The sequence below is a fragment of the Telopea speciosissima genome, chromosome 5 (assembly GCF_018873765.1).
Source record: "Telopea speciosissima isolate NSW1024214 ecotype Mountain lineage chromosome 5, Tspe_v1, whole genome shotgun sequence".
Classification (NCBI taxonomy): domain Eukaryota; kingdom Viridiplantae; phylum Streptophyta; class Magnoliopsida; order Proteales; family Proteaceae; genus Telopea; species Telopea speciosissima.
In genome coordinates this window covers 68,818,223-68,839,072 of record NC_057920.1, presented here as the reverse complement: position 1 = coordinate 68,839,072, position 20,850 = coordinate 68,818,223, and the positions used below count along the sequence as shown (strand labels likewise).

The window sequence follows — 20,850 nt, the reverse complement described above, 5'->3', positions numbered from 1 at the left end:
GTGGGAAACATCATCCTCTAGATCACCCTCTTTGTTAATGGTTGATCCCAAGTATCTAATACATTCGCTTTGTGGTAACTCTCGCTCCTCAAGTTTCACCACTTCGTCATCTCTCTTAGATTGACTGAAGTTACACATCATATATTTTGTTTGTTCTGCTTAACTTAAAACCTCGTGATTCTAAATTTGATTTCCATAACTCCAACTTTGCATGAATCCCTTCTACTGTTTCATCTATCAAAACAATATCATCAGCAAAAAGCATATAGCAAGGGACCTCATCTTGGATGTGTCTAGTTAAATCATCCTTGATGAGTACAAACAATTAAGGACTTAAAACTGATCCTTGTTGTAATCCAATTGTAATAGGTAATTCACTACTTTTGCCCTCTGCAGTTCTAACACTTGTCATCATGCCTTCATACATGTCCTCAATTATATCCACATAATTACCGGAGCTCTTTCTCTTCCCTAGGACATGCCAAATGAGCTCTCTAGGGATTCTATCATAGGCCTTTTTCAGGTCAATAAAGATTATATGGAGGTTCCTTTTGTAAGCCAAATGAGCTCTCTAGGGTAGCCAATTCTTACTAAATCAGATCAAAATCAATTGAATCAATTCAGCTCTCAATTCTTATTTACTCAAACCTTCTCGATCGTCATACACTACCCTAGGTGATACCTATGGTCATTTTTTTTTTTTTTTTTTTTTTATGAATGATAAATTCATTACCAAAGAAGAGGAGAAAAGATAATGGGGGGGACCTTTCCCTGCATGGGAGCGCAATGGCCATGCACGTGTAATAGCCAATGAGAGCTCACGTTGGCACATTGGGGGCAGAATTTCCACCATTCATGAGTCAGGTCGGTCATTCCAAAACCCCCCCCCCCCTTCCCAACCACCCACTTTGTCTGGGCGTGACCCCTACATCCCACGCAGGGAAATTTTCTCCAAAGATAATATATAACAAAACAAACCTAGCCTTTAAAGAGGGTGGGGGGAGTTGAGGAAGAGGCTTGGGTCTGTAAAATAGAAGTGAAGCTCCAAGAATTTACAATACACCTATTTCTGGTGGAATCAGAAAATTAACCGAGGATCCAAAGATCTTTGATTTGACTTCAAACATACTGAAGTTTCAAATTTGTTGAAAGGACCTAAATTTAGAGGTCCACCTTCACAAGTTGTGCTCAAACCACATGTGAGAGAGTATTTCATCCAAAAAAAACAAATGTGAGAGACAGTAGCCCCAAAAGTTAATTTGTGTCTTATCACAAGAAGATTTCCCAACAAAAGACATCCATTCTCAGTCAAAGGGAAGAATCGTTCTCCTAGCCATACCAAATAGCTGAGGGGAACAAGTGGGCAAAGAAGAGGTGATCCACATCTTCAAATAAATGTTACCATTAATGTTTAATAAAACGGAGCATGCATTGTGATTGCTTCCATACTGTGACACCAAAAAGATCGCATGCACCTTGTATCTTTATACAGTAAGACAGAGTAATGGGTGGATCAATTAACCTGTGCATATGTACTAAGTACTAAGCATGAAAGGAAACAAACCTCGGTTTGATTGATAACATGTGGACATTTGTGGCTCAGTTAGAACCTTCGGTTCTACTAAATTGAGCTATTATCACAGGCACTATTGCCTGACAACATCTAAGCAGTAGAATCCGCAACCAATGGTATTCTTAACACCATATCCTAGTTCTTTCTTGATCGCCTTCCAAAGCCTATTGGTGTTTGTAGTGCAGTTGGGACTATGGAGCTCAATAGCTCAACAAGAAGCCGCCAAAAGTGTAAATATAAAAAACTACTGTGCAGAATTGCGCAAGACATGTGCCCCCTAGTTGTGTGCTCACAAAAAATGGGAATAGAAGGCCATGCGTTTGCTAACGAACAACCCCAAAGTGATCCAACTGTTGCTCAAAATTTCACCTGACAAATGCGAATAACTTTAAAGTTAAATGTCAGCAAAATCAATGAATTTGCTTTGTTGTGATAATTCTACACACTGCGGGAAATTTTATCACTACTACTATCACATGCATCTCATCCTTTTTTTTTTTCCCAGTTCCACAGCAAACACTGAAACTTTCTTAAACTCCTTCTGTCCCTTGTTCCTCCGACAGTAGCTTTTCTATGGCAGACCTGCTAAACAAATAAATAGAAATTATAATGAACAGCAATACGTCCATATTTAACAGCTAATATATTTCTTGCTAAAGACACTGGTACCAATTTCAACCATGAAAACATTAGTTTGTTTTGAACATCTCCACAAACAGAGAACCAAATGATTATGGGGTCACAGTGATACTTTCAAAAAAATGGAGCTAGAAATAGTGATGTCTTGTGGGCCCTGCAGTGTAAAGCATTAGGGCGTACTGTTTTGAATATGTTTTGTGGCTTGAGGTGTATCCATTTGGTACCCATATACTTCAACAGGTTTCTCATGCCCGTAGTGGTAAGCATTCATCTGGAAGAAATCCACTCACCACAACCCACACAAACCTCAAGCATTGCATACTTGAGTCAAATAAGGAGATATTCTGATGTACATCCTCTTGAGCTGAGGGCAAGCCTTAATGCAATGGTAAAGGTTGCTCCACTGTGACCATGTAGTCACGGGTTTGAGTCTGAAGACAACCTCTCAGCGAAAACAGGGGTTAGGCTGCATACATTATGACCCTCCCCAGACCCCAGTGGCGGGAGCCTCCTGCACTGAATACATGAAGCCTGGAAAACCCGTGTCAGATCTTTTGGCTACATTTTGTACGGTCAACGATGGATTGGTATTGTTATGTACATGTACATACCACAGAGGTATTATAGTCAGACCCTGTAGTAGTTAGTTTTAGATTTATTTTTAGTTGTTTCTAGTTGTTATTGTTGAAGTTAATTAGTTTTTACTACCACAAGGACTGAAGATTCTTCTACTCCTTGCGGTATTGTACTTGGTTATCTATATATACAATGGGAAGGGGGCTGCCGCTAGTTATTGACTGTTCTTCTTGCGGCAGTCTCTTCTCTCCCTTCACTTCTTCTCCATTGTCAGTCCCAGTTTTCCTACTTCTGATATTGTTTCAGGCAAATTGCAGAATATTAAAAACACCAAGCACTAAATAATAAAGAAGAAAAAGCCAAAACAAACTCCACTGACAGTGCAATCCTTTCTGCAATGCCAGTATTAGATCCCACAGCATGCTTGGGACATGAACATTCTTCAACATTCATTACCCACATTCTAAAGAGCTGTAACCCTGTGCAATTTCCACTTTTACAAGATACCCAGGAGGTTATGCTTGGAAAGAGTCCTAACCTTTTAACATTTTTTGCAGAGTGGTCTCTCAAGAATTTTGAATCTGCATCTCCACACTGCCAGCTCAAGTTTTTCTTACCATCACAGCAAGACCCTACGTCACTCACATATTCTATATAAAAAATATTACTCTCATATTCACACCGCCAGCGATGTCTACCTCAGGTGACTCATTATATTCCCAGTTTATACTTGATTAGTGTAAATGATTGATTATTTCTTTGCAAACTGGTGAAATTTACAGCTGTAAAGAAAAAAAGGTAAAAAAAAAAAAAGGTGATTTCTTCGTTGTCATGTAAAGAAACCAAAGTATCACTCTAGCAGTCCACTGTGTCTAAAATGTGAAGGAATTCTTGAAGTTGTTAAACAGCATCTTTCATATCCCAACCCCTCATGTTGTATTTGAGAACCATTTTCATAACAAGCTCAAGTCCTCAAAAAGGAGAGTACCTCATTGTCATTATACACATAATGATAACGGGTTATGACATCATGACGTAATATGTAAGTTTGTAACTTCTTTTTTAAAATTTATAGAAGTTCCAGAAACAGAAAGTATTGTGCGTAACAAACGCGTTTCTGTTTCTTTTCTAGCCGAGAAATAGGAATTACTATATGTTACTAAACGTGTTTTTTTTCATCTCGAAATTAAGACCAGAAACAGAAATACAAAAAGTTATTTCTGCAATAGAAATATGGCCCAGAAACAGAAGTGTTATCATGGAGGGCCTTAATATGATCCCATAGTGGAAGTTTATCCTCATTTACTAATTTGAACAAAAAATAATTTTTGGGTATTCAATGGCATTTTTTAAAATTTATAGAAGTTCCAGAAACAGAAATTATTGTGCATAACAAACGTGTTTCTGTTTCTTTTCTGGTCGAGAAATAGTAATTACTATATGTTATTAACGTGTTTTTTTTTTTTTTGTCTAGAAATTAAGCCCAGAAACAGAAATACAAAAAGTTATTTCTGGAATAGAAACATGGCCCAGAAACAGAAGTGTTATCATGCAGGGCCTTAATATGATCAGCCAAGAAATATGGAGTGATAAGACAAACATCCTAGATAAAGGACTATGTTGGTAATCCATGAATTTACAAGACAAATTAGGATCTCCAATCACAAGAACAAACCTAACATCTAAAAGTTTGAGAGAAAAATAGCACTAAGAAACACTATCACAATTATTATGATTATTTTGTGAAATACAGGAATTGAGTAGCATTTAATTAATGCACAATAACTTACTCAGCATATTCTAAGATCTAAAGCTGGCTTCAATTTCCAGAGGCTGGTCTCTTTTGCACAACAAAATCATCAGCAGAGTAGTAATCTGCAATGAGCCGGTACATATATGAAGGGGGGTGCCCTCCTCTGTGAATAAGCAAAAGATGGTTAAGAATGCTGAATGTAGGAATATAAACAATCAAAAAAGTGAAATAACTGTCGAAATAGATACATTTGAAAGTGACGACCAAATACTCAAACTTTCAAGACAACAGAACTCCACAACAAGATTAGAGTTTGAATCTTGTCTGAAGTATGAGCATGAATGATCTAAAACCAATTAGAAACATGATGATTCTATATAGTTAGCATATCCCGGTCCTATTGATGTGTGTGACTCAGCTGCTGCAGAGTTGAAAGCAGACATAAAAGGCATTGAGAATGCCTTTCAACGAGTGTGCACTCAATCATTGAAGAAGACTCCAAGCTCATGATTGGTTGGCTGCAGCCGTTGCCTGGTGAGTTATGGAGATGCATTCAATTGATACGGAAAGCTCATTGTCTATTTTCTGTTAATAACTTTACTTTTATCTAGAAGAGTCAAGATCAGGAAATTATTTGGCCAATGAATTGACTAGGTAAAGGATGGCAAGGGATATTATGTATTTGGTCTCTTATCCTACTGCCTAGTCCCACATGAGGGTTCCCTTCCTAGTGCGGCAGGTTTTTTTTTGTTGTTATTGTTTGTTGTATTCTAGCTTCAAATCTCTCTTTCTCAGCTACAAATTTTGGTTTTCTAAGGGTTGATTTGCAAATTATTATTATTTTTTTTAATTTCTTCCGAAAAGGGAACAGATTAGCTACATGCTAGTGATGTTTACAAAATATTATAATGCAAGAAGCAAATGAAGAACAAAGGAGTGGTTTCCAAAATTGCATGCATTTCTCAAAGAGCAAATGAACTTACGTGTCAGTGATAAAAAGACTAACGAGGTTTGGGGGCACATAATCAAATGCAGGATTGACAACATGTAAAAGAGGAGCACCACCAGCACATCCAAAATCCATGCAATCTGAGAACTCCCCAAAATCTAGCAATTCAGATGGTGATCTCAAATCATTTAGTAGGACCTCTGGATTGTGTGGATACAATGGGCATAACTGTCACATGCAAAGTACCACAACACGAAACAAAATCAAGATTCCAAGAACTCACAAACAAAAAAAGTATAAAACTCCAGACTGAAATCATTTAGTTCAGATCATTCAAAAGTAAAGACACAGAGTGACAAAACTGTCACATGAATAATAAACCATTGAACCAACAGCACAGAACAAGATTAAGATCCCAAAGTCGATATTAAAAAAAGGGTGAAAATCTAAGCTCAAATCCTTTAGCACAGATCATTCCCAAGTTAAAAACCTGACATGGAAGCAAATCTCTCTCTCTCTCTCTCTCTCTCTCTCTCTCTCTCTCACACACACACACACACACACACACACAGAAAGTTGAAGGAAATAATCAACTGGCTTAGTTGTCTGTTTAATCAATTATTTCCCGGATTTTTTTACTGGACAAATTGTTCTGATATTAGTTCCACAGGACGACTTGACCTTCTGGAGAGACTTCTTTAAAATCTTTTGTTCAACATCCCTCGGCCTCTTGTAGAAACTAGGGATGCATGCCTGATACATGTAGTCAACAAAACATAATTTGTAGAGGGAAGAAAATCTAACCCAGAAGAAGAATGATCCTCACCGAGTGTCTCTGCGCCAACATCTGTGATGTAGATCACAGGTCCATGTGTAGCCACAGGAACAAACCTCAAAACCAGCCCAGTATAGTTGTGGAATTAAACTGTTGTGAGAGGCAGCCTGGTCTGATCATGTGGCAGGTTTTTGTTGGTTTGAAGGAGCATCTCTATCAAACTCATGGAAGAGTTTTTTTTTAAAGCAGGGGAAAATTGATGCAGACAAGTCACCTAAAGGGTTTATTTTATTAAAATAAGCTTTGGGTTGGGTTATGTAGGTGTTGGGCTTTTGATCTCATGGGTTTACTTTGTAATTGAAAATTTTAATGAGCCTAAATATGGGTAGAAAGTAAGAAAACGTGATTTACTTCATTAGCTTAGTTAAAGTCCTGTTTTGCGCTTGTTGCTTTCATTATTTTAGTTTCCAAGTCAGGTTACCTAGTTACTGATAACCGAAATAAATAATAAGTTGTCCATTCTATACATTGTGTAAACAGAGCAGCAACTTATAGAGGATAACTCCTGTAGGATTTACAGAAAATTATTATTATTTTGTGAGATATCTTGAATAAACTTGTTTCTGATGGCAACATACCTTGAGACTACCAGCAACCACAACAAATGGAACCGCATGCTTTTTAGCAGCAAGTGCAACCATATTCAACCCAACAGGTGCTACCACCCCGCCGTTGGCCATAATAGCATGAGCTCCAACAATTACCTTTGCATTACAATTTTTAAGTTAAAGACAAGTAATATCAAGGAGATTATCAATAACAGAACATAACTGCTAGTTATATACCATATTCACTCGAGAAATCATGGCAAAAACTGCAGAATCAGTAATTACAGTTGTTTGTAAACCTCTTGCTACCAACTCTTTTGCAAGAGAATGTCCTTGATACCTGATATTTTTTGGGGAGGAGGGAATCAGAAATAACAAAAGTGGATCAAGATATTAAGAGAAGATTTATTCCAATGAAGAAAATAAATACAAGCTAAACAGCAGTAGTTCCATTGTCGTGCAACATAGAGCTAAATCCATGAACAAACCTTGGACCACCTTCTGCAACAAATACCCGGAATGACCGCTGCTTCTCTTTCGCAGCACAAAGGAACTCCATCACTGTTCTTGAGCTGCCCAAAGTTAAAATTACCTCACTGAAAAACACAAACAGCCATACCATTATATTTACAACTAATTCAATAAGAAGTAAAGAAAAACATATGAATTTTAGATATATAAACATGCATTTTAGTGCATGAAACAGGTTGGAAAATTCTTTCAAAAATTTCACACGAGTTCAAGAATTCAAAATACATTCAAGTTCTTATAAAATTTTTGACAGAATCGGATGGTGAAACCAGATTATTTGGACTTTGTTCCCTGTGAGATGAGAGATTCTCATGTAAAAGAACTATCAAAAAATAGTGTTAAGATATAATTTGCAGTTTATTAATAACAATAGAATGTATTGAGAAGGGTAATTCTCTCTCACAATCCGTACTTTATCGCAAAAAAAAATTTATCAAATAAAGAGTGTGGTTAAAAACTGAAACAGGAGAATCTTTTCCCTTTTTTTGATAAATAGAAATAGGATTTCAAACCAGATAAACAAGGGGAAAGAGAAAAATAACACCCTATCTCTATTATATATATGTATATATATTAGATGTTTAACTATGTTTGGCCACCCAAAAACATGAACCTTTGATGGTGCTCATATGGAAATACATGCAATCTAGTCCGCTTATGCTTAAATCCACAAATCCTCTAATATCTCTCCCATTGATTGACATTGATGTATCAGGGTTGATAAAATCCTAGAGAAACTGCCACTACCAAGACTCAAACATCACTCAATGCAGCTAAATCAGTTTGCACCTTCAGTAGTCAGTATTTAGTAAGTGAACCACCTTATGACATGGATCATACCACAGCTCTGCGACTCTCAACCAAATTCATGTGATTTTCTTAATGGATAAAAATTCCAAAACATGTTACAGTCTTGGAAAGCAATAGTCATTTGCTTCCTCCTTTCAGATCTGAATGTAGGGACTAAAATTGCAATGAAACAAGAAAGTAAATTCTTCAGGTTTATTTGTATGTCTACCAGCATCCATAGTTCAAAAACTCGGCGAGATCTTGAATATCTCGGGAATCTCGAGCTTCTCGAGACGAGATGACATACGAGACACAAATTATGCAAAGTTTCAAATAACTCGACCGAAATTTTGAATATTTCGAAAATCTCGGAGAAATCTCGAATATTTCAAGAATCTCGACCTCCATAGTACTCATAGTATTGTATTGTTGGGACTTGGGAGTTGAGACGTGGAGGACTAGGGTAGTAAGGTGTCTATGACTTATGTATTATTCATTGTGCTTGGGTTGGGTGTCTATGTAATATGCATTGTGAACACTTCACTATATCTTGTGGTTTGTCGTAGAAACTTTAAATCTTTTAATTATTTCTTAAATAATTATTCAATAATATGTGTATCTTCATCCATTATTGCATAATTTACTTGTTTTACTCGTCAATTATGTCTCATATCATTCAAACAATGTGTAGAATAGGCAATATTACATTAAGGGTTCGGCCTTTACTGCCAACCAAGGGTGCAACTCTAAAACACCAAATTGGGTGTTTTTTTTTCAATTTGAAGATTTAAATATGTTTATTAAGCCTAAAACAAGCTTCCTTTAAAGTTTCGGAGTCAACTATGGCCAGCTGCCCACCGAAACATCATTCTGAAACCAAAAAAAAAATGCACTGTCTCGTCAAGATCTTGAGATCTTGAGAATCTCGACCTAGTCGAGATGGCTGGTCAAGACGAGTTTTCGAACCATGCTACCACCTAAACATTTATTAGCTTGAAAGGGAGATCAGCCTTCATAGAAATTTGAAACCTTACCGCTGCAGAGATCAAAATATTTCAACAAAAGCACTAAAGGTTGAAAAAATATGTGGTAATTTAGCAATGAAAGTCTAGGATATGTGAAATTAAGTCATAAATATATGTCATGTAGCAATTAGATGCAGAAGAAACAACAAAAACTATTTCATGACTTTGAAACTTGTTTTGACAGTCTTTGCACAGGTTGGTCGAGTATTATATAAAGAGTTTGTACAAGGAGAAAAGACATGTCTAGAACTCCATTGGGCTAATTTAACATGTGGTAATAATCACTTTAAAAATATAATTTTAAAATTTTATGAGAAATATAAATGTGGCTGCATGGTGAATATGAGATGTAGGCTCAACATACTATCGTTGTATGCCATCCACATGAAAAATATCATTAACAAACTGCTTAGTGAGTAAATGAAATACGTATTTGGCACATTACATATGGTACGTTAGAATTTGAATGCCTATAAACATTTTCTAGAATCTACTAATTTAATGAACCCAGCAAACATTTGATGCTTCTATGCACTTCCAAAGATCATGATATCTATAGGTGGCAACCAGGGAATTTATCAGCAGAGTTATCTGTTCAACAAAACAATATAAGGAGAGATCTTCAAAGTGCAAAAAAGAGGATACTTATGATGAATATGCTCCACTGCTTGTTCAGCAATCTGTTCATGGCAGGTGTCAATGTCTTCAATGAGTTCATTAACAGCCTCAATAACATCATGTTTTAGCTTTCGGCTCCTTGAACTTTTATCAGCCGCTGTATAGGAGAATGTAACATTAACTAAAGAATTCCAGAAACACAAATTTTCAATGCACTTAATTCTGCCAAAAATAATAACTATTATTTTAAAATTAAATTGAAAAAATCCAGAGATCCACCCACAGTAAGCAAGAAGGCAAATAGGCAATAATCAATTTTTTTTTTAAATGAATGGACAATTTAGCTAATCCATTTCCAACTTCTTGAAATTCTTGAGATTTGTCTAGATGAATTCACCTTTAGAAGATATTGATGTCACTGTCTTAATTCAAGATGCTCATTCAAAACTGAATCATTACGTCCACGTGCTTTCAAAGAAGACAAAATGACTTCTCATACAAGCAATATGAATGTATAATTTTTTTTCCTCAATGATAATTGAAGGAAAAAATAATGAAGTGCTTACATTTGCTTTTTCCTTCTGAATCACCTCCTGAAGAAGAAGTGTGATGAGCAGCTCCCAAATCAGGCATATCCTCAAGAAGGGCATGCAAAGAAGGTGGACGCAAAGTACTTCTGGAAGCAGCAGCAACTGCTGCTGCAGAGAGTACTGGAAAATCACCCCGCTCATCATCATCTTCATCGTCACTTCCAGCAGATACATTCAACCTACCAATGGCATTCGTGGCTAGAGACACATTTTCCTCCCTAATGATGTGAAGAACACGCCTCACAATGTTTCCAACTGCAAGTTCTGCAATCAAATTCATACAGCATTGCGATAGAACATAAGAAAAATGCCTCCGCAGACAGTGAAACTCAAATCATTAGCTGCATGTGAAAGCCGGATAAAACAACCAATGTTATATAGCATAATAAGCCACAACAACCATGCAACATCAAGATTGACTCCCACCCCGCAAAAGAGAAATATTCAAGTATCAGGGTCCAGGACCAGATCAGTGCCTGTCTATCTAAATACTAGCTGATTCACTGTCTCACTGAGGAATCCACCATCTTTCTCAAATTTTGGACATTCTTTTAACAGACGAATCCACCATTTTGAAAAAAGAAGGCAAGATTCTCATAATAATCCCATATACAAACTTCACACACAACCCCCCCCCCCTCGTCATCCTTTTTGTCTCATCTTCACTGCAGCAGAAGCAGGTCAGATTCAGAGAGACCGAGAAGCCCCCCCCCCCCCAAAATCTTTCCCACTGACACCCCTCAATCCGTTGGTCACAGAACTGCTTGCTCCACCAGCAGATGCCATATCTTGGTCGCCCTCTCTGAATTACCTCTGGTGGTGAATTATGGCCTTCATCAAGGAGCTCACAGTCACAGCACCACCAGCAATAGCCACATGAGAAACTTATTCTAAAATCCTCAATTTCACAGAACTACTTGTTCTCTCTCTAATGTGGTTCTAGATTGAAAGTAATCAAACTAGAAGCCAAAACCAGAATCTGTCTCAAAGGATGACTCGATTAGGGTTTAAACTAAGGAAAAGACTAAATTTAGGCTTAGAGTTCAATGGGAATTAGGGTTTGAGGGTTATGGTTAAGGTTAGGCTATGATTTACTAATAGCAGTGATGTAATAAACTGATTTAGCAAACCAGGGGGTTGTAACAGAGAATCAGCAGCAAGGTTTGTAGGAAATAGGTTGGAACTAGGGTTAGGGTTTAAGAGGGAGAAATTGAGGATTTAAGTGTTCGGCTGGTCAGAATTGAACCAAAGCTGGATCGAGTTCTCTATGGGGATTGATGAACACTCGATCAAGGTTTGAGACAATTCCCACGGCTGGAATGGTATAGGGTGAATTTAGAACTTGGAAGAAAAAAGAAAAAAGGAGAATTTAGGGTTTGGGAATTTCAAAATTACTTGTGGATGATAAATAACCTTGAAACAGAATCTGTTGAAGTTGAGTGAAACTTGTGTTAGAAGAAAGAAGAACAATCCTTTAGGTTGTAATGCTTAAATGATTCATTAGAATCAGCAAAGCTTCTATTTATAAAGAAGCTTTAAAGGAAAATTTACACTGCTACCCTTACTCCAACTAACTCTACTATTTAGAGTTATTAGATAGGGAAAAGGGAAAGATAAAAAGGGAAAAATTACATAGTAAAATCCCATGTATACCCCCCCGGTATACACCATACAATTCAACACTCCCCCCTCAAGTTGAAGCATAGATATCAATCACGCCCAACTTGGGTACAAGAGGATGAAATAACTTTCCACTCAGCCCCTTAGTGAATACATCAATGAGTTGATCTTCAGACTTCACAAAAGAAACACAAACAAGACCACTCTCAAGCTTTTCCTTAATAAAATGCATGTCAATCTCCACATGTTTAGTACGGTCATGCTGAACTGGGTTGTGAGCTATGCTAATTGCAGCCTTGTTGTCACAATATAGCATCATAGGAAGAGGAGTAGGAGCACCAATGTCTTGAAGTAAGCCTCGAAACCAAAACAATTCACAAATGCCTTGGGCCATTGCACAAAATTCAGCTTCAACACTTGATCTGGCCACCACATTTTGCTTCTTGCTACGCGATGTAACTAGGTTACCTCCAACAAAGGTGCAATACCCTGTAACAGACTTATGGTCTGAAGAGCCACCCCAATCAACATCTGTATAGGCTTCAACCCTCAAGTGATCATGTTGAGATAAAAGAATTCCCTTTCCTAGAGCTGCCTTCAAGTAACATAGAATGCAAAGAACAGCCTCTATATGAGTGGAATAGGGATCAAGCATGAACTGGCTTACCAGGCTCACAGCAAAGGCAATGTCAGGTCGTGTGTGAAAAAAGTAGATCAGTTTTCCCACCAACCTCTGATAATGACCTTTTTCAACTAGTTCTCCATCACCTTCCTTCAGTCTGCTATTAGCTTCTAGAGGAGTATTACTTGGATGACAACCCAACAATCCTTACTCTGATAAAAGGTCTAGGATGTATTTTCTCAGGGAAAGATAGATGCCTTTTGATGATCTGGCAACTTCAATCCCAAGAAAATACCTGAGCTTTCCTAGATCTTTGATCTCAAACTCACATCCGAGAAACTCCTTAAGGTGATTTATCTCCTCACAGTCATTTCCAGTCACAACTATATCATACAATAAGGATTGTGACCCTATCACCATAGCGCTTAATGAACAAGGTATGATCAGCATTGCTCTGTTTGAACCTCACAGAGGTCATGGCCTTATGAAATCTGCCAAACCAGGCTTTAGAAGACTGTTTGAGGCCATATAGAGCACGTTTCAACTTGCAAACTTGGTCACTGGTTGTGTCAGATGAAAAACCAGGAGGAACTTCCATGTACACTTCCTCATCAAGCTCTCCATGAAGGAAAGCATTTTTCACATCAAGTTGTTGTAGATCCCACCCTAGATTCACAGTACATGACAATAAAACTCTAACTGTATTCAGCTTGGCAACTGGGGCAAAGGTCTCCTGGTAATCAATCCCAAAGGTTTGAGTGAACCCTTTAGCCACAAGTCTTGCCTTGTATCTGTCCATACTGCCATCAACTTTCTGCTTGACCATAAACACCCACTTGCACCCAACTGGTTTCTTTCCTGGAGGAAGAGCTACAATGTCCCATGTGTTGTTTTTCTTTAGGGCATTCATTTCTTCGACCATGGCTGCTTTCTACTTCGAATCTGCAAGAGCCTCCTGCCAATTGTGTGGAATGCCAATAGAGGAAAGAGAAGAAACAAATGTACGGTAGGAAGTAGATAATGCATTATAAGAAACAACATGAGATATAGGGGGTTGAGTGCAAGACCTAGTGCCTTTACGATGAGCAATAGATAAATCAAGATCAAGAGAAGGTTGAGGAGAAGAGGGATTACCAGTGGAGCTTGGTTCTGGCTCAGGGGGCTCCAATTGAACAGGTTCAGGTGTTGTTGTGGTAGTGATCTCAACTTGCTTGTTCTTTGACCGCTTTCAACAAAAGGTTTTGAGGTTGGGATCATCTATCAACTTCTTTTTAACCTGAGAAATAGGCTCCCCCTGTGTTGGAATCTCAGTGTCCACAGCATCGATAAGAAGAAAAGGATTCTGGACAGCCACATCTTCACTAGTACTCTCCCCCTGACGAGGAGGCAGGGAATAGTAGGAAACTGACTAATGAAAGATAACATCCATACTCACCATAGTACAGCGAGTAGGAGGAAAGTAACACCTACAGCCCTTATGTGTTGGAGAATACCCAAGGAAAATACACCCGCAGCCCACGTGGTTCAAACTTGCCAGGAGAATGTGTGTCACGTACATAACAGACACAGCCAAAAGTGTGGTGGGGAACAATAAAAGAGGAAGACCCCTCCAGTATCTCAATAGGAAATCGAATACCCAAGAAACGAGTAGGCATGCGGTTGATGAGATAAGCAGCAGCATGAACAGCATTACTCCAGTATTGGGAAGGGACATGACGAGCAAACATAAGCACGGGCTGCTTCCAAGAGGTGGCGGTTCTTTCTTTCGGCCATCCCATTTTGGGTAGGGGTGTCAACACAGCTGGTTTGGTGAACAATGCCATGATCAGTTAGGTATTGTTGGAACTGGCCCTCTGTGTACTCAGTACCACTATCACTCCTAGGAATTTTAATGGTAGCTTGGTACTAGGTCTGAACCATTTTATGAAATTGCTGGAAACAACGAAATACTTCACTCTTATGCTGCATCATATAAACCCAAGTAAGACGAGAATGGCAATCTATAAAAATAACAAACCAACAATGACCAGAAATGGAAGTACGATGAGAGGGACCCCACACATCAAAATGAACCAAGTTAAAAACAGCAATGCTTCCCCCTCATCCTTGCCAGGCTGTCCAGTCATCACTGCACTCCTATGCTTGACAATATCCGCAAGCGTCTCCAGCTCTGGAAAGGCAAACTTCTCTCTTATGCAGGTCGGCTTGAGTGCATCAGTTCGGTTCTCCAATCTTCTTACATCTATTGGTGTGGGATCTTTGGCCTTCCTAAAGCTACCACTAAAGCTATGGAAAACCTCTTCTGTACTTTCCTCTAGAAAGGGAATGAAACTTCCAAATTCCTCCATCCAATCAGTTGGAAGACCATTTGCCTTCCCAAATCTAAAGGAGGCCTAGGCATTCGCCGTATTCGGGACTCCAATGCATCGGGTATTCTGAAGCTTATCTGGAAAATCTCCTCCAAGCATAACTTCATTTGAGTTCATTAGGTATACTCCCACCTCCTTAAAAATGATTCCATTTGGACCGTCCCCATTCCTTCAGATTCATCCTATGTCTGGCGCAAGATTCTCCTCCTCCGTCCCCTTACACTCAGAGCCACTTCCTCTACTATTGTTAATGGATCTTCCACCTCCCTTTGGCTTGATCCATGGCACCCTATGGGGGTTCTTTATAATCTCCTTGGGGCCAGGGCAATCTACTCCTCCAGCATTCCCAAGTCCACCCCTCTCTCCTCCCTTATCTCTCAAGGTTCTTGGTCCCCCCTCCCACTATCCCCATCCTTTCCCAGATCTGGCCATCCATCCAACCCCCCTTCTCATGCGGATAAGGTTATTTGGCTCCCCTCCTCTAACGGCCTTTTTAGCTTCAAATCTACCTTGAATTTTGTTAGACTCCATGCCCCTACCATCCTCTGGCACAAGCTTCTCTGGTTCAAAGGCCACATCCCTCGCCATAGCTTCCTAGCTTGGAGAACCCTCAGCCTTTGCCTTCCTACCCAAGCCTTCCTTATCCACCATAGAATCCCTGCTCCCCCCTCCTGCATCTTGTGTTGGTCCTGAGCCGAAGACATTGAACACCTCTTCTTTGCTTGCCCCTCTACCTCTTCCATTTGGAAAAAAGCCCATTCATTTATTTGGCCCCGTAGCATGAGACCTCTCCCCTTTGCTAGAGAGTTGCTCTGGTTGGTCATGACTTTCCCCAGAGGTTCTACCTGCGACACTATTGAGAAGTTGGTGTTTGGCGCCGCTCTTTATCATATTTGGATGGAGAGAAACCTTAGGAGATGGACTTCCAATTATAGGTCCTTCGACTTAATTTGGAAAGCCATCTCCTTTGATTTCTCTACAAAGCTAGGCTTTCTTCCTCACCAGCACATTTTGGATTCCCCAAGGAATAGGCATATTGTTACCTCCTGGGGATGAGACAGCTCTATTTTACGGCCCCCCTCTTAGTTGGTTTGGGGTTTGTATTGTTTCCCCCCCTTCCCCTTGTACATTCCCCCCCCCCTTTCCTCCTTCGCCCCTCTCAGGCTTTGGTAATGCATTTATTATTCACCCAAAAAACAAAAAAAAGGAGAAGTAGAACGAGTTTGTTTGGCCATGACAAAGGCTCAAAAAAAAAAAAAAACTCAATTCGATTACATTCTTGAACTAGTTTAGGAAACAAAAGAGATAAATCCCAATGGGGGGATGACCCAAACGGGAGTGCCATTGATACAAAATAGTAGAAAATGCAGACGGAAGCGGAGGATGAACTAAATGAAGCTGAGAAGGCAAGGCTGTTGGTGTAGAAGCGCCCTCAAGCAAGTAGAGACCACCATGCACCCTACCCAATCCAATCGTCCTCACATGCACTAGATCCTGGAAAACACAATGATTAGGATAAAAGGTTACTTTACAGTTCAAATCTCGAGTCAAACTACTAATAGAAAGAAGATTAGTAGTAAAGTTAGGAATATGTAGGACTGAAGACAAGGTAAGAGAGGGAAAGCAGCTTATGGAACCCTTCCCAGATACGAAAGAGAGGGTACCAACTGCTACTCAAACTTTGTCTTTACTAGATAAAGGGAAATACTTATGAAATAAATTGGAAGAACCAGCCATATGGTCAGTGGCACCGGAGTCTATAATCCATGGAGTGGAAACAACCGATGCACAATGACCACTGAAAGGAATACCTGACTGGGCAAAATGGGAACCTAAAGTGGCCGGTGCAAAGGCAGTGGAGGATGCAACGGAAGCAGATGAGGCCCTCAGCATGCGACGGAAGGCTTGTAGCTCCTTCGGAGAAAGACCCAATTCGGTAGGAGGTGAAGTAGCAACCGTCTCTGTGTGATGAGCCTTGGTCTTGGGTTTACCCCTGGTTGCATGTTTGGCTTCGAAGTCAGCAAGCTTCCCATGGAGCTTCCAACAAGTAGCCTTCGTATGGAATGGTTTGTTGCAATGCTCAAGTCAAACAGCCTCTTTCGAAGAAGCACCCAAATGAGCGGAACTATCAGCAGTGGGAGTAGAGCTAGGGTTGGCCCCAACTTGGAGGGCTGATCGGTAAATAGTAGCAATGTGCAATATAGCAGCTCAGCAACTCTCCTCTGTAAGGACCAATGCATAGGACTGCTCCAAGGAAGGAAAAGGGACCATGCTCAAAATTTGAACCCGAATCTGATCATACTCGACATTCAAACCAGCAAGGAAATCATACACTTGAATCTTCTCCACATGCTTGTGATATACAGCAATGTCCGCAGCATTGGTCGGCTGGTAGTCGGAATAATGATCGAGTTTCTCCCATAAGCTTCGGAGGGCTGCCCAGTACTAAGAGACAGATAGTTCCTTCTGGGTGGTGTCATGAACCTTCTTACGGAGTTCATACATCTGGGCATCATTCCCAACTTGACCATATATCTCCTTTGCACCAGCTCAGATTGCATAGATTTGAGTAAGAAGGACATCACCATGGAGTCATTTACAATACATCTTTTCTTGGTAGGACCTTCCTCAGTTGGTTGAACAGTGGTGCCAGTAATGTGTCCAGTGAGATCTCAACCTGCAATAGTCAAGTAGGTAGATCTAGACCGTATCAAGTAGTTGGTACCGTCGAGCTTAATCGCAGCTGCATGAGGAAGATAATCACTTCGAGGTTGTCCATCAAACCCAGAGGTAGCAGAGGTCAAGTCAGAACCAGAACCAGTCATGATAATCCAAAGAAATGCTCCAAAAAAGGCAGCAACACAAGAAATTGATTGCTGAAAATGGCAACAGCAATAACCCCAACAAATCTCCAATGAAATAGGCTGAAAAATCGAGTACACTTCAATGATGATGGAAGAAAACCTCAAAATTTCACACCAATCTGAGAAGGAGAACTATAATATGCAATTCATCAAACACCTGTTGAGCACCCTTGTATGCTGAAGTCAATAGCTGAGATGTGAGATGTTGAAATCTGCAGAAATACTTGGAGGAGGGCCAAAAATTGATCGAGTGCTCCTCTAATCAGTGAAGAACTCCTCCCAAAAACTCAGCAACAGCAGATAAAGAGAACCTAAATCGATTTGGAAGATAGGGTTTTGAAAAACCTTAAATACCACAAGTTGAGATCAATTTCTACAACAGGTTTCTTTCTGGCATAGGAAGGATGGATAATAGGAGTTGTCCTATTGCTGCGGGTATGGACTACCAAAGGTGAAAGGCTTGATCCCTTGAGTGGAAATCGATCAACCTTCAAAAATGGGAAAGAACCAAATATTGCAGACTTGGTGGACAGCAAACTACCAATCTATGAGTCTTTTAAAACATAAGATATTCGAGGTGAATAGAGGGCAGCATACAATCGAATGATCACCTCATGGATGTTGCCCCTTGTGCAGGTTTCGAACCAAGAAGAGAAAGAAGAGAAAGAAGAGAAGAAGGAGAAGGAGGGAAGAGGAAGGGGATCGAAGGAAAGAAGAAGGCTGCAAGGAGAGAGAAACGATAGCAAATAGAACTGTTCTAATCCCTAGATCGGAAATGCTCTGATACCATGTTAGAAGAAAGAAGAACAATCCTTTAGGTTGTAATGCTTGAATGATTCATTAGAATCAGCCAAGCTTCTATTTATAAAGAAGCTTTAAAGGGAAAATTACCCTGCTACCCTTACTCTAACTAACTCTACTATTTAGAGTTATTAGATAGGGAAAAAGGAAAGATAAAAAGGAAAAAATTACATAGTAAAATCCCATGTATACCCCCACGGTATACACCATACAATTCAACAACTTGAAACCAGAACTTGAATGTAGAACAGAAATGTAGAAGATAAAAGTAACCAATCGAACCACCCAGGGTTCCCACCGCAAGGTGTCAACCGGATTAAACACCAATTTCGTCAGCCTTGATCAGACACAAGACAATTCTTCAGCAAGAAGAACAAAGTTGCAGGCAGCAGCTTGTAGTTGAGTTTTTCAAATTGTGAGGTAAAGAGGAGCCCCACGATGGTCTTTATTTAAAGAGCCTAAAGCCCAATTTCTATTGAGCCTAGGAGTGGGAACACAACCCCCCTCCCCCCTAGCCGACTCTATTACATCAGCACCTCCTCTCTCAAAACCGTGGAGAGGAGTGGGACATTAAGTTGTCACATGACCACTAAAAAAAATTTAAAAAAATCTACTTATTTCACTCAAATTAAAACCACTGGTTCAAACCAGCTTTGGACCGGTTCAATTTAAAAGACAAAAACATGAAAATAAAACAAAGTATAGAAAACTACTACTTGGACTTCTCTCTCTCAGAGAAAATATCCAAAATACCAAATGGTTAAAATGACATTAGGTCTTGTTGTGGTAGTAGTAGTAGTAGTACTGTCCAACTCCAGCACAACAATTTTACATACAAAATGAGACCTCATTCCAATACATCTTTCACAAAAGTAGCAATTAGTCAACATGCGATGAAATAAGTGTCCGTAAATTAATATCAATCAAACCCAAGCCAAGTTAAACAAAAAAGAGGGAGGAGGGAAGAAAAGAAAAGATAAGAAACAAAACCATCTGAATAATCCTTTATTTTGTTTTTCCCTTTCAAAGAAATGAACCACCCTTTCATCCTGAAAAGCTAATATGTTATAAATCATTAAAAGTGTAGGAAAGCATACCCACAGGATTCGCAGCAATTAGCTGCTCGCCAACTGCCTTGACAGCCTCAATCAGAGCCCCAGCCTGGTTCGTATGTGGCACCCTCTGCTGAGAAATCACTGACCGGAGCAGCTCTGCAGTCTGTTTAGCTGTCGCCTGTGATCCCTCAACCTTACTGCCATCATTAACGTATCATCACAAAATTCAATCTAAGAAAGCATTCCCCACAACTCCAGGCGCTTAAAGAAAAATATAACTGACAGAAGCAATAAAAAATAAAAAGGAAATTTACCGTCGTTTGAGCTTTATGACAAAATCATTCACGATGGTCTGCGTGTCTGGCATGACTATTATGAATGTTGAACTGAAATTGTGCAGAAATCACTTCATAGTTAGAAAACCAATTTGAACGAAAAATTAAAGCCTAGGGGCGAATGGACTTGCTTGATTGTAAGGCATTTTTTTGCTGCTGATCTACGACCACCCTAAACGATTTCTGGTTTACGGTTTGAGGTAGATAAAGAGATAAAGAAAGGGTGTATGGGTGTGGGTACCTTAAGGAGATCGCCAACGATACTGGGTTCCCGAGGAGGCTGCAAACAATCTTATGTATTAACTGGTTGTCTGGACAAAAGAATCGATATGGTCCCCCTCCCACTCCCAGTCTCCCTTCACAGCCCACACACGCACACGTACACTAGTTCCCTTTCCTCTTTCTTATGTTCCACAATAATTCGGGCACAGGTTGGTTCAGGCATTTAATCAATTTTATTACTGAATGTTTATGAAGAGACATATAAAACGACGACCCTTAGTAAGTTCAGGAACGGAAATTAAAAGGGTACAGATAGGTACGGCAATTGAACAGGTCAGACGGCAATAATACTTGTCAAAAATCCGGCATAATAAAACGCGTACAGCAATGATACGGTACGTGTTTAATACGGCCACTCTGTAAGCAGAAATATGGGCATATATTCACTATGTAACAGACATTCACCACCTAGTAAACAAAATAATAGCATATAGACATTAATTTTATCAAAAAGAAACCTCACAACTAAAATAAAC

General features: G+C 39.5%; 1 protein-coding gene across 4 annotated transcripts; it reads right to left on the bottom strand.

Annotated features, from left to right (window-relative positions):
- Positions 1-2,127: 2,127 nt before the first annotated feature.
- Positions 2,128-20,143, bottom strand: LOC122662648 (translation initiation factor eIF-2B subunit beta). 4 transcript variants are annotated; one of them, XM_043858348.1, is made up of 11 exons: positions 20,072-20,143; positions 19,800-19,954; positions 10,403-10,690; positions 9,864-9,993; positions 7,362-7,469; positions 7,111-7,213; positions 6,904-7,029; positions 5,525-5,718; positions 4,579-4,704; positions 4,385-4,390; positions 3,407-3,420 (listed from the first exon to the last, which is right to left on the bottom strand). In XM_043858348.1, exons 1-9 carry the CDS (start codon positions 20,122-20,124, stop codon positions 4,608-4,610), a joined length of 1,254 nt encoding a protein of 417 aa, XP_043714283.1. In that variant the 5' UTR covers positions 20,125-20,143; the 3' UTR covers positions 3,407-3,420; positions 4,385-4,390; positions 4,579-4,607. The 4 variants fall into 4 exon arrangements, with proteins under 4 accessions (XP_043714281.1, XP_043714282.1, XP_043714284.1 ...); XM_043858346.1 differs by lacking the exons at positions 3,407-3,420; positions 4,385-4,390 and adding an exon at positions 2,128-2,158; XM_043858347.1 differs by lacking the exons at positions 3,407-3,420; positions 4,385-4,390 and adding an exon at positions 2,128-2,155.
- Between the last annotated feature and the right edge of the window lie 707 nt (positions 20,144-20,850).